The sequence below is a fragment of the Ammospiza caudacuta genome, chromosome 10 (assembly GCF_027887145.1).
Source record: "Ammospiza caudacuta isolate bAmmCau1 chromosome 10, bAmmCau1.pri, whole genome shotgun sequence".
Taxonomy (NCBI): Eukaryota; Metazoa; Chordata; class Aves; order Passeriformes; family Passerellidae; genus Ammospiza; species Ammospiza caudacuta.
Genome location: NC_080602.1, coordinates 16,246,376 through 16,259,470, shown reverse-complemented (window position 1 = coordinate 16,259,470; position 13,095 = coordinate 16,246,376). Strand labels below are relative to the sequence as shown.

The following is a 13,095-nucleotide window of genomic DNA, read 5'->3' as shown; positions in this document are numbered from 1 at the left end:
AGAGGGTGTTACTGTAACCCTGGGGACTGAGCTAACTGTGTAAATAACACCCATGGAGCTGGAAGCTGTGCAAAGATCAGCCTCAGGCTGACTGGGAAATTAGTGGGACTCTTTTCTAGCATTGTTGTTTCTGGAAATGTTGCCATATTTAGGCCAACAGTCTAAAGCAATGCAAACTTCTTTGCACCAAGCTGGTTCCCAGACATCCCCTTCATTCAGTGCAAGGGACCCAAACAATCATCTGTTACGGAGTTTTCAAACAATAAGCTTTAATTGCCTTAATAGAAAAATAAGCACTGAAATATATATAAATGTGATTACATTAAAGTAATTCTGTAGTCTAACATACTAGAAACCAAAGCCCAGTCATATTTTTAATGATACAGTAGTAGTAAGATTTAGGGTTTAGAAATTTTCCACAGAGAATACCGAAGTATCCAGTATTGTTTAGGAAAACACAGTAAAGATGAGACAAACCTCCATGGTGCAATAAAAACTAAGTAAATCAATTTATTCTGTATACTATACAACGTGTAAGTTTGTAAAGAACAATTGACATTTTTATCACCTTAACATCTTGACTGGGTGTAAATATGTCCAACAAAATGTACTCCTGTGGCCTTTACACAAACACTGTCCTACTACATCAAGAACAATGAGAGGGAAGCCTTTGGTGTTACAGATTTGGGGACATATCTGTGAAGTTGTAATTAATCCACTTAACTATCTCAAATAAAATGTTGGTGCTATCTGCTATAACAAGCCTACATGAGTACTACTCTAACAACTAAACACTCTATCTTTAAAGGCAAGATATGAAAGGGACTGCCAGTCTACAGTGTGGACAGGTTTTCTTTGAAAAAGGCAATTATCAAATGGTAAAACTCATATAATACATTATGTACATCAGTTTGGATAGCTGAGTTATCTTGCTGGAGTAAGCTGAAAATAAGCATCCATCTGCAGTCATGTTCCATTTCCTGTTAAGTGACTACTGGACTTGTGTTTTATACAGTGTACAGAATCAAAATAGCTGTGCCTGCTGCTGAGGTCTGTCAGATGTGAAGGCTCATAATCAGTCACTGACCTAGTTAGTATTACAGTACTTCAAATATACACATGGAGAACATATTCATAGCTGAATTTGTAGTAATCTTAGGAACTGCAAGTCACTGAGTGAGCACTGGAAGAGCTTGTGTTGTCCAACCAGCAGGACAAGCTGAGTTGTAGCTGAGTGAGTGGAATGTTTAAATTTAAATGGCTATCTTTTTAAACCTTCCCAAACATCAAGAGAACTCACCTTAAGGGAGCTACAGAATAGTGGCACCAGACAATACACAGCAAGTCACCTTAAGTTGTTCAACATTTGTTTCAGGCCCAATCCTATTGTTAATTTCAATTTCATTTATACATAGAAAAACAAAGAAGGATTTTCACATTAGAACAAACATTTATAAAAAGCAGCTTGCTTTAATATTTCCAGTTTCCTTGTTATTCTTCCAGCCTAATTTCTTAAAGAACTCAAGTAGGTCAATTTCTTCAAACTGTTCTGCAAAACCCACAAATTATTTGTAATACTAGTGGAGGATAAGGAGTAAGGACAGGCTTGACAAAGCCCATCTAACTACTAAAACAGGGCTATACAGACTCAAATAGAATCAGGTTAGCAATTCTGAAATTCTCTGGAATTGCTTCTCTGAATCAAAAACATGACATAGACACTACGTTCTGATCAAAACAGGACCAAATAAAGACTATTCAATTTCTCTTGACCATTTTGCTTGCCTCTAGAAGAGAGCATTGCAGAAGATATGGGCCAGCATTGGTATTGACCAGCAGTCCTTTATACCCCAAGACCTTTCGGAATATGTCAGCACAAAGTACAAGCTTCTAAAAACATGCAGCTTCAAGTGTTCTCTCTTGTGATACTCACATTGGTGCTTTGTTTCTAACAGGCTCTTTCTTTTTTTAATTTTTTTTTTAAAAAAAGCATTCAGTAAATTGATCTTTTAAAAGAGTTTCTTGTTCTCCCAAAGACTGTGAAGGCTGTGACTACCTATATGAAAATCAATTAAATTATGGATCATACTCCACTTTCAACATTCTGGTTTCATTGAACTAACATGTTTTAAATGCATCAATTCACCTAACTAGCACTAACTATGTATTTTGTCTATCTAATACAACCTTCATCATAAACATGGACTGGAGTTCAATCCTATTTTCTGCTATGAAAAGTTACCTATTTCTAAATAAGTCATTATAGAAATACCTTTCCAGATATTTGTTTCCACAAAGCCAATGAGGGGCTGCTGTACAACAAAGAAAAGGAAATAATTTACTACCTCTTCAGGAGTCCAAAAAAAAACAATATCCTTCTGCTTCCAGAAGTCTAAAGTAGCTCAAAGCCAATTGCATATCAAACATCAGTGAGCCTAAATCTGGTGTTTGCCACACAGAACTCTCTTAACAGTACACTTGACCATATTCCATGCCAACAGACAGAGCATTTCTGCTTTAAAAGCTTAAACAACTGCTGAACATAAAGGGCACTTGCCTGCAAATATAGGTACAAATTCCAAATTTATACTTGAATGCTGGATATTGTTGTGAAACGAAACATACAACTGCAAAAGCATAAGGATGAGTCAAGTGTAAATGTGTTTCACAAATTTCAGGTATACAATTTTTACTTTCAGTAGCAAGATTCTGGGCTCTTAGTTTCAGGACAAGACTTTGAAAGATACAGAATCACTTGTGCTTTGATTGGCACATTATCTGCTTTTTAAAACATAAAACTAATAGACGTTTGCAAAAGGTTGTGCAAAACTATTGTATTTACAAAAAATGGCACAAGAGTGAATTCAACAGTCTATGCACATGCACACTTCATCCACATCTTCAACAAAAGTGTGTCCTAAGCTACAGAACTGAAAAGAATACCAGCTTCAACAGGCAGTTGTCAATAAGCACTAGGTTCACAAGAGTTACACCAGAATGGGCAAATATTGCCCAAGTAAAAACTCTATTGTTAAAGCTGAAACAGGTTTAAGGCCGTTCAAGTTCAAAAGCAGAAACAAAATTCAATCAGAGCCCTGTCTTTGTTTTTATACATGCTTCACCATCTAGCAACTTGTGGTCTAAACCTCTATTTTAGACAACAAACCCAAACACGGAAGAAAAACCCAACACAACTGGAGGTTATATTAAATACAAATATGCTGTAATTAAGATGAAATAACAAAAGCAGAAACATTAGAAGTTGTAAAACTTGCGATGTCACTTGCTGGAACCAGTCCTACACTAGGAAATGGGCAATATGTACATTTTCAAGTAGATTACATTGCTCTAACCAAACTTGTCCTTTTTAATCAGTGCATTGTTCTCAACTAGACCAAATACTACATTTTACTCTTAACTGTATTCCCTTACAATAGCAGCACATGCTATCGCTACCTGCAAAGCTGTCAGTCTCATGACTTAGTGTAAGAAAGAAAAAGGGGGATGTGAGGGTGAGAAATAACTATTAAGGAGAAATAACAGGAACGAGAATAATCATGCAGTTCAGGTGTTCTCGTCAGCCAGCCAGCTTGCTAGCAACAAGAGATGGTTTCCGCTGAGGAAGATCCTGTGGAGTAGGAATATGGTCACCAGTGACTTCTGTCTTGTCAGGAGCTGCAGTAGGCAGTTGCTTATTCTTCATCTTTGCTTTAGCCATGTTGTAGTCACCAGAATCAAAGTATTTTTGCTAGAAGACAAAACATACATATTTAAAAGCCTGAAATCTTATCAGACGTATTCACCGAATTATATTGGCAAATAGATATTTTAGATATTAAAAAGTTGCAAAATCTCTGTGATTTGTCAAAGTAGCTCTATGTTGATTAAAAAAAGGTCAAGACTAGTAAGCATAGACAGCTGAACTCTTAACATCACTGTGAACAATAATCTGAACATTACTTTTGCCTTGGTCTTCCCAAAAACTCACACTACTGAAACCCTGGGGTTTGCAAATTTTGTTGCACTGAGCAAGTTCTGCTACTCAGAACAATAACCAAACAATGCACAAATTAAAACTGGAGAACAGAGCCTGATCTATCACACCAGAGAGATCTATCAAAGTATCATGAAAGTGTGTGCTAACAAGAAAACCTCTTCTCTGCACACATTAAAACAGTGAAACTGTGATCTCTAAAGTTCTCAAACCAATTATTTAGCAAAGTCAAATCTACTGTACAGTCCTGAAAAGCGCTAGGTCAAGGAAATTATTATCCCCCATTCCATTTTTTCTGAATACAAAAATAAGTTTTAAATTCCTAGTTGAAAAACAGCATTCCTTAATATATCAGCGAGTTTTTATTAGCATTACATTTAAGAGTAGCCAGACTTCTCAAAATGTTAAATTATCTATGCATGTCAAAGCCAAATGACTGTTATTTATCCACATCATGGTAAAATGAGGCATGGAATTTCATCCAATTCTTCAACTGCTCACTGACACATTTTGCAGGAAGAGTTGCATTGTTTTTATATCTCACCATGAGGTCTACCACTCAGATACTCATAATCCATGATTTTGAACAGATTTTGTACGAGGCAAAAAAATTAGATTCAGGATTAAGACTGACACCACTGACTACTGCTTACAATCACAACCATGTCTGAAGATAGACCACCCAGTTAGATTTGTATAGCCTTAGTCCTCAGCCAGCTGAACAACAGCCATCATGACCTGCCATGTCCAAGTGCTTCTGGGCAGCACAGTGCCACCACAGCCTTTATTCTACATTAGTACTAACCAGCTGTAAAATGCTCAGCAGCAGCAGTTGCTAGACAGAAGTAACTTGAACTGGCTTTAAATGTTCCCTGGCAGAGCCCTGAAGTTACCTGATCTATCTCTCCCATAGTCTGTCGTACATCTGAATCACACACTTTTATAAATAAACCTTCCCAGAACAATCCTTTTGATGGTGTAATCCCTATTTACACCAAAATGTTCTAGCACTACTTCTGCAGCCTAGGCCTCAAGGTAGAACATAATCTGATTTGGAAAAACATTTCCCATTTTGCCCTTTAAGACTGAAGCAACCAAAAGAAACTTCTGAACAGCAACTAGGTAATAACAGAACCATTTGATCTTCAGATGTGATACAGCTGTTAGCAGATATCTTTCTGTCTAAGAGTTCCAAACAGAATCCTCCCACGGGAGCACGATCTAGTACTGTTCTCATCTACCACTATTCCAGAGAAAGTGTGCTGGTAATGGTGTGTGCATCAAATACAGAACATTTCTGGACCTGGCAGAGTGTGTCCTGGTTGCAAAACTGAAGATGATTTGAGCTACAGCTGACCACAGAAGAATATCTGAGAAAATCCACCATCTCTCATGGTTTAGGATATCAATCCATTTCTTCCTTTAACTTATTCCTGAACTTTCCTGATTCATTCTAGCTTCTCACAGATGGCCTGAATTTGATCAACCCTTTCAAATCCAAGGACGTCTGTCCAGGTGTCTTCCTGTCACAAACAGTATCTGATAGCACATACACTATCCTCACTCTATTCTAACTCTCATCAGTGCAGGCAGCTCAAAGTATACCAGAACTCCTACCAAGTAAAGGAACCTCTTCATTTAAGACACTGAGCACACTAAATTGAAATTTTTAAAAATGGAATAAAGTTATTATCACCACATCAGGAACTGCAGGAGACCTATTATGAATTGGAACCCACAAGTTTATGCCATCTTTCATCAGAGCAGCAAAAGTCAATTAAGATGGCCATGGATCTGTCTGTGCTCAAATCTGAAAGTCCATGCTGCAAGAGCCTTTGCATTCAATGTGTATAATTAAGATGGAGATATTGTACAGGCTGTTATTGCTGGTGGTGAGATTCTCTCACATTTGCACCAAGTGCAAGCAGCCATAACTCCTTTATGGTTATCAATCTTTACTGACTGAATGCTGGCCTGTTTTCCTGAGATATCATCACAATACAAACTTACCACTCCCTTCTGTGTCTACACATACCCTGAACCCAGTGAAGTCTCACTGAGGCTGCAGAATAACTCAGAGGGAGTCACCTCAGCTACCACCAGCCCAGCCATTAACTCTGCTTCATGTCTTCCAACTCATGAGACAAAGATGATCCAAAAAACCTGCCAACACTAACAATCCCCAAGAGATATTACCAGATAGCACAGAATTAGATCAGCACTGAACTGCATCAGCTGGTTTGTGAAGGATTTATACCTGGAATCATTGTGTGTACTGGAAGGGCCTAGACAATAGTGACAATGGTGTGACAGCAATGAAAGCACCACCAGAAGCTGTGACATACCAGGATTATTACAAGAACAGAGTCCCAGCATGCCTGAAAGGCATTACATAATCACTCTATGAATAATTAAACTAAAAATCCCCCAGTCAAATAGCTAAGAAGAGACATTGGTTAGATGTGGTACAATACTGAAATATTAACTCACTCTTCATTCTTCTATCATTATTTTTGGGTCTGGGTTTATATCCAGAATTATACAACCATTGTCAAACCACTAATGTCAGATAATGCCTGGTCTAACAGCAGGCACCAAACTTTCTTGTGCCAGAAACATGGATAAAAGGAGTGGACATCGATTTTGGGGGCATAAGAATGGACAGGATAAAATCACTACAAAATAAGGATGAGTTCCTAATTTTTGGTGTTTTACAGGTTTTTTTCAAGTCTATCACAGCAGCTTCTAAGTTTAATTTTTTATAACAAGTGTGGTTGAGACCCTGATGCTGTAAACAGCTATCCTGCCAACCTGGCATTTGTTGTGCAGAGACAAATTTGTCTTCCTCGTGCTTTCTCAAAATTTAAGGTTCTTAGGACTCTTTAACCATGCAAAGGCCTGTGCATGAGGAAAAAAAATCACAGATACAGGAATTTTGGATTTTTTTTGTCTATACCCTGTGGACAATAAAGAACTTACTCCTTTTTGAAGCCTCTTCCTCAAGAAGTCTGAGCCCCCTGGCTTCTGGCCCAGATGAGGATATCTTGCTTTCAATTTTGCTTCTTCAGCTTTTTCTGGACTTAACACCTTATCCTCCATCTCCTGAAAGACAGTGAGTGATACAGTAAGTTAAACATCCCACAATGTATATTTATGCAGAACAGCTTTGCAGGTAATACACCCACAGCCCATTGCTGCTACCAAGTGAGCATAACAATTATCTGATTAGACATTTTCAAAGACTCTTCCTCAGATGCTGACAGCAACTGTAGGAGTTCAGCCTCCCATTTTAGACACCTTTCCTGGAGATGCTGAAAATGTCACACTTCCCTCTCAAAGAAAAGCAATTTGAATTAGTCAATCTTGAATAAAAAAGCTCAAACAAAACTGGAGGTTTTTTTGGTCAAAACAAGGGGTCCACTAAGAACAAACACTGAATAGTGAGCAAAAACCACAGGGATTTTTTTCCAAATGCCTGTTTCATTATTTAGTTGCTTAGGCAGATTGGCACTTGCACTGCCACACTGATCTGTATGGCTGCTCCAGCCTAATGTGTTGATATTCACTGTGAAACGGTCTCAAAAACATGCCTGCTGTTACATTAATAGCAATAGTGTGTTTCTCTATACATGCCTATAATTATCCTGAAATTATGAGGATGAAGACAGTTGGGTAGTCCATTTGTGTAAAAAAAAATGCCTATTTTATGAGCATACTGTAAAACATGGATGCTCAAAATAATAATTTAGAGATATTCATTTGGCAAAACTGCAATTTGTTCACTGGCCTCTACTTCACACTCATCTTTTTCATGTCCATGTAGCAATTTAATATATGAAATACAATTTATTCTGTTGAATCATTTCTAAAACATCTCGCATTCAAAATTCTTGGTTTGTTTTTTCCAGAATTTGGCCACAGCCTTTTTTTTTTTAAGGAAAACCATTCCTGGTTCAGAGAAAATATATGATTTGCACTGACTGCTGCAGCACAGAATTGTTGTTATCACCTGAAGCACAGAAAGACTTTCAGGCAGCAAGTAAGAATTGCCACTGAAATCAGGAGGGTGTCATTCATCTATGACTAAGATTTCATGTCCACTTTGAGCTGCTCAGGCAGCCCTTCATACTCTTTTCCATGCCTGTCATCATCCTTTGCATTGCATTGATCAGCATGACTGCCTGTATTCCCCTTTTAGACTTTACAGAAACTAATCCAACAAAAAATAAGCAATTTATAATTTTTTTTCCTTCTCCCCTTGTTGGGCTGTTTCGTTTGGATGGGTTTGCACGGGCTGGATGAGCAGGCAGCTGCACAAACAGGTTAACACAGCAGCAGGAGGACAGGGACACAGGGAGCAGGGAGCTACTTAAGCCACAACTGAAGAGGAACAAGAGCCACCACCACACTCGCCATCCCTAAGTGCTCTCTATCTCTTATAGACTGCTCCAGGTTGTGACAGATTCAACATCTTTCTGGTAAGGTGCCTCAGAAACAAAGACTGTAACAGATTTAGAATACAACATTTTCTAGTTGCTCCATTTAGGCAAACACCTCAAGGACAGCTTTGCACAGTACAACAGGAAACTGAATTAACTGTTCTCCCAAGGAAAAACAGAAACTCTCATAACAATTAAAGAGAAACTACAGTGGCAACAGGAACCAATGCTTTTTATTAGATGAAAATGCAGCTAGGAAATACAAAATCCAAACATATAAAATAAAGGGCAAAGTCTCCCTGGCACTCCTGAGCATAGAACGACACCATTTCTCACTAGGCAGTATCACACTAGCCAAGCCCAGGGTTCTCATGCCTTACAAAGATCACACAGCAGCTGCTCTCCCTATTGTGGTTTATCAAAATGCCACCACAGCCTGGATCTGCTCAAAAGTAATCCTTTCAGCTCAACACTGTGAACACCTAATGCTGAATCACGGGGTACTCACTGCTGAGCCAACACACAAAGTATTACAGGGGGCACATTTTGCCACACTAAAAGCCAAAAGGACATTTTTTAAGACAAGAGGACCATCAATAAATAGCTTATATAAATATGTATTCACAGTGCATCAAAGGAGACATTTATGCAAACTCACAGGGCTGACAAATGATGGCACAGCAGGCAATCCAAACAAAAACATCGTGTTATGCATCAATGCAGCTCAAAAGGATACAGAGCACGGCGCTTCTTCTGGATGACCAACAACAACTAAGACCCAAAACCCCACAGAACACAAATTAAAGAATTTCAATACCACGACTTGGGGTGTCAAACAAAACCAGCTGACAGCAGGTTCAAGAAATACTCAAGACAACAGTTCTTCACGTAAAATACAGTTAAGGTGCAGAACTCCTGGCTGAAGGATACAGGGAGTGCCAAGGATTTAGATTCAGAAAGCAATTCGCTGTGTTCATTTGCAGCTCAGAAGCCTAAACCAGATTGCTGAGACCTCGGAGAGTTTTCCTGGGAAGATCACTGCCTGCACGTCCTGATCTTATGTTCTTCTGAGGACTAAATGGTACTGAGCACTCCCAGAGACTTCAGCCCAAGCCACTCCTACATTCAGAACATTCCCCCTTGAATTACAGAAGCAACAACCAAGTGACTAACAAATGACTGGGGAGTGGGCAGAAATCAAGATATACCACGCTCTTCTTCCAAGTGACAACCACACAAAAGTTATAATTTTAGTTCTCTACAGGAACCTGACACAGCTCATGAAGTCATTAAAATGATCTACCAGGAAGGCAGTAGTTACCTAACTCACTTAAAGACAGCTTTTGCTTTTAATCTTCACACAGGTTCTAGCAGCATGAAGTTCTGTATCTGCTGGACAAGTGACCTGCATGACTAAAAAAACAGCCAGCAGCCTTTTAGAACCCTGATACGAATGGCTCATCTTTGGCACAAGACATCAGACAAAATGCAAAGCAGAAAATGGGAAAAACACAGCAACAGCACAACCCTACAGCAAACTGATGTGGCAAAAACCAATCCAACAGCAAAATGCACCAACTCTAAAAGTTTCCTGAAAAATACAGGCTTCTAAGGCCAAAAGGGTCAACCAAGCATACATTCTCCTATGTCCAAAGTTTCTTTGTTTCTGAACTTCCCCCTGCCACTGTCCTGAGTTCTCACACCAAGAACAGGAAACGCTGGTTTTTGGCAGATTTTCAGTTTGTATCACTGTAGCTAAAAACCTTTCTCACTCAGCACAAGCTCCTTACAGCATGTCAGAAAGTTTAGAAAAAAGCTCTGATCATGAAAACACTGCCTCAAAGTTCATTTAGGGGCGACATCTTTTTGAAGCATACATATGAATAAGTACTGCAAACTGGGTTGTTTATGTAAGTGTTTCAGAGCTAAGCATTAACCGAGTGAGTGCTCACTTCTGCCTACCCAGACATATTGTTTTAGTGGAGGTTAATATTGCAATGTCATAACAGCACTGATAGCACAGTATCACACTAGGACATAAACTCAGAGAAAGCAAAGTTTTATTTTATTGATGTTATGTAATTTTTCTTGAACACGTTGCCAGAATAAAACTAAATTAGGAGAGAAGCAAGGACCTCCCATCTGTCAAGTAAAAGGTAATTTCTCCAAACAGTGCATAAGCATGACATTTCAAGACTTCACTCTGAAAGTTGGTTAGGAAAATCAGCCCCAGTCACCTGACTTCATCAGAACACCCTAGAAGGCATTACAATAAACTTGCTGCCACATGTTTAACTATGCTCTTATTACAGAGCTATTCTAGGAGTGCTGCATAGGCCAGGTACTTATTTTTATAGGCTTTGAACAGGAACAGTATCCGTTCAGCAGCCTACCTGGCATGGACATTCAGTCACGCTGCAGAACACACCTATTTAAGAGCAGATTACACGCCTGACAAGGAGCTGGTTCTGATTACTGCACCTCCTCAGAAGGTATCATTCCATATTAACCCCCAAAGCTCTACCTGTGCGACTAACTCATATTACAAATTGTAAATTATTAAACAAAAACTTAACAGCTGATGTAGATCAAGCTTTTTCCTTTAGCGTCCTTCAAAGCAGTACTTGCGTTTCATAACTTCTCCGGATCATCGCCGCGGGGATTGCAACGGGGCTCCCACGGCAATGACAAGACTAAAAAGCAAACGGCTTCCTAAAGTCACAGCACAGCCACCTATGAAACCAAACCCCACCTGAGAAATGACACAATTATCAGTGAGATGACATAAGAGGGACACAAGATAACCCAGCCAGTTATTCTTTCTAAAAGCCTTAACTAGCACAGGTCACGGCCGTTGTGATTTGGGTATTTCCGCTCCTGAACTGATTACATTAAAAACGGACCATTTTTTAGAAGTGAAACAAACGTTTAGCCTGCGGATTATGGCTGGTGTCCATCCGGCCATTGCGATCGTGAGCCGCAGGCCGGCGCGGCCCGCGGAGCACCCGGAGGGAGCGGGCCCGAGGCCGGACAACGAGCGAGGGAGCGCCGCGGGCCCGGCCGGGCGGGCGCACAGCGCGATGGGCCGGGAGCCATGGTGCTGCTGCGGCTCCTCCGCCTGCAGCCCGGGAGCGCCGGCCGGCCCTGCTGCGCTCCCACAGCCCGGGGCAGGCGGTGCGGCCCGCGGGGCTCCCCGGGCCGAGCGAGGGAGGGACAGGCCCGGCCGCGCCGATGGAGGCGGGAGAGGCCCCGCGGGGCTCCCTGTGCTCCTCGGCCCGGCCACCCACCTTCTGCTCCTCGGCCGAGGCGGGCTCGGGGCTCTCGGCAGACATGGCGCCGCGGCAGCGGGACGGCGGGGCCGGGCGGGAGGGAAGCAGGGAGCGAGGGAAGGAGGCGGGCGGGAGGCGCGACCGCGGCTCCTCCGCGCTGCTGCTGCTGCCTCTGCTGCGGCTGCTGCCGCCTCCTCCCGCACAAGATGGCGGCGGCGGGCGCGACGGAGCGTCGGCGGGGCCAGACTTCCTCCGCCTCGGCCCCCGCGCGCGGGCTGGGCAGCGGGGGCGGGATCCGCCTGCGCCCCGCGCGTCACGTCCGGGGCCGCGGGTTCGAGGCCCGAGCTCGAGGGCGGCTGTCGGAGCCTGGACGGGCTCGGTGCCCTTCCCGTTCGAATGACAGAATTACAGAAACATCAGGGTTGGAAAGAGATGTTCAGTGTGGTCCAGTCCACCCTCACAGGCGTCACTGTAACCACTAAAGCACATCAACCGGCGCCAGCGCCATACGTGTCTTAAAACACCTCCAGGGATGGTGACTCCATCGCCTCCCTGGGCGCCTGACCAGCCCAACAGTGAAATGAAATTCTTCCAGTATCTCATGTGAACCACCCGTGTCAGCTTAAGGCCATTTCCTCTGGTCCCTTCAGTGGCCCCCAGCTCCCCTCCCCTCACTACAGGCCCCTCACCCCGGCTTGTCCAGCCTGCACGGCCTGCCCTGCTCAGCCTCAGCCTAAAGGGGAAAAGCTTTTACTGCTTGGATAAAGTCAGTTCTTTTGGCCACTTTTAGTGAGCAAAACACAAGGAGCTGAGTTCTCAGCAGCATTATTTGAGGATCTCACAAATCCCAGACAGCAGCTGACAGGATAGGAAGGCTCAGTCCATTGGAACTCTTTAACAGCACAGTATCAAGTGATACTGAGTATTTTATTCCCTCCCCATCTTTCCCTGTCTGGTTCTTGGCTGAAAAATAACCTTCTGTGGACTCTCTTCAAGGGGTTTAAATAGCCCACCATCAATAAATCTTTAGGGGTCCCTAAATATATGGATTATGTGAACAGCAAGGTGTGGATTAGCACAGCTCAGGAGGGATGGGCCAGGACAGGCTTTGTGTGATTATGCTTGGGAAGAACATGCTTGGCAGGTCAGAAAGGTCTGTGAAAGCTGGAGCTGTCAATGACTTTGCCACAGCTGAATTGTACTAAATGCCCCACAAGGCAGTAGGTGGAAGAGGTGTTTTTTTATGCACCTGAGAGATCCATCCAGAGAGATTCATCCAGGATCACGAAGCTGTGGAGAACCCAAGGAATGTGCATATCCCTCGTTCAGAAAGGGATACAGCCAGGCAGATTGCACAGAAAAATAATCACAGAATGCACCAGTGGGTTTTTTC

General features: G+C 42.0%; 1 protein-coding gene across 5 annotated transcripts; it reads right to left on the bottom strand.

The window, feature by feature from the left end:
• Positions 1–485: 485 nt before the first annotated feature.
• Positions 486–11,922, bottom strand: ARPP19 (cAMP regulated phosphoprotein 19). 5 transcript variants are annotated; one of them, XM_058811215.1, is made up of 3 exons: positions 11,721–11,922; positions 6,974–7,096; positions 486–3,748 (listed from the first exon to the last, which is right to left on the bottom strand). In XM_058811215.1, exons 1-3 carry the CDS (start codon positions 11,763–11,765, stop codon positions 3,578–3,580), a joined length of 339 nt encoding a protein of 112 aa, XP_058667198.1. In that variant the 5' UTR covers positions 11,766–11,922; the 3' UTR covers positions 486–3,577. The 5 variants fall into 5 exon arrangements, with proteins under 5 accessions (XP_058667198.1, XP_058667202.1, XP_058667197.1 ...); XM_058811219.1 differs by lacking the exon at positions 11,721–11,922 and adding an exon at positions 9,446–9,576; XM_058811214.1 differs by lacking the exon at positions 11,721–11,922 and adding an exon at positions 9,092–9,529.
• Between the last annotated feature and the right edge of the window lie 1,173 nt (positions 11,923–13,095).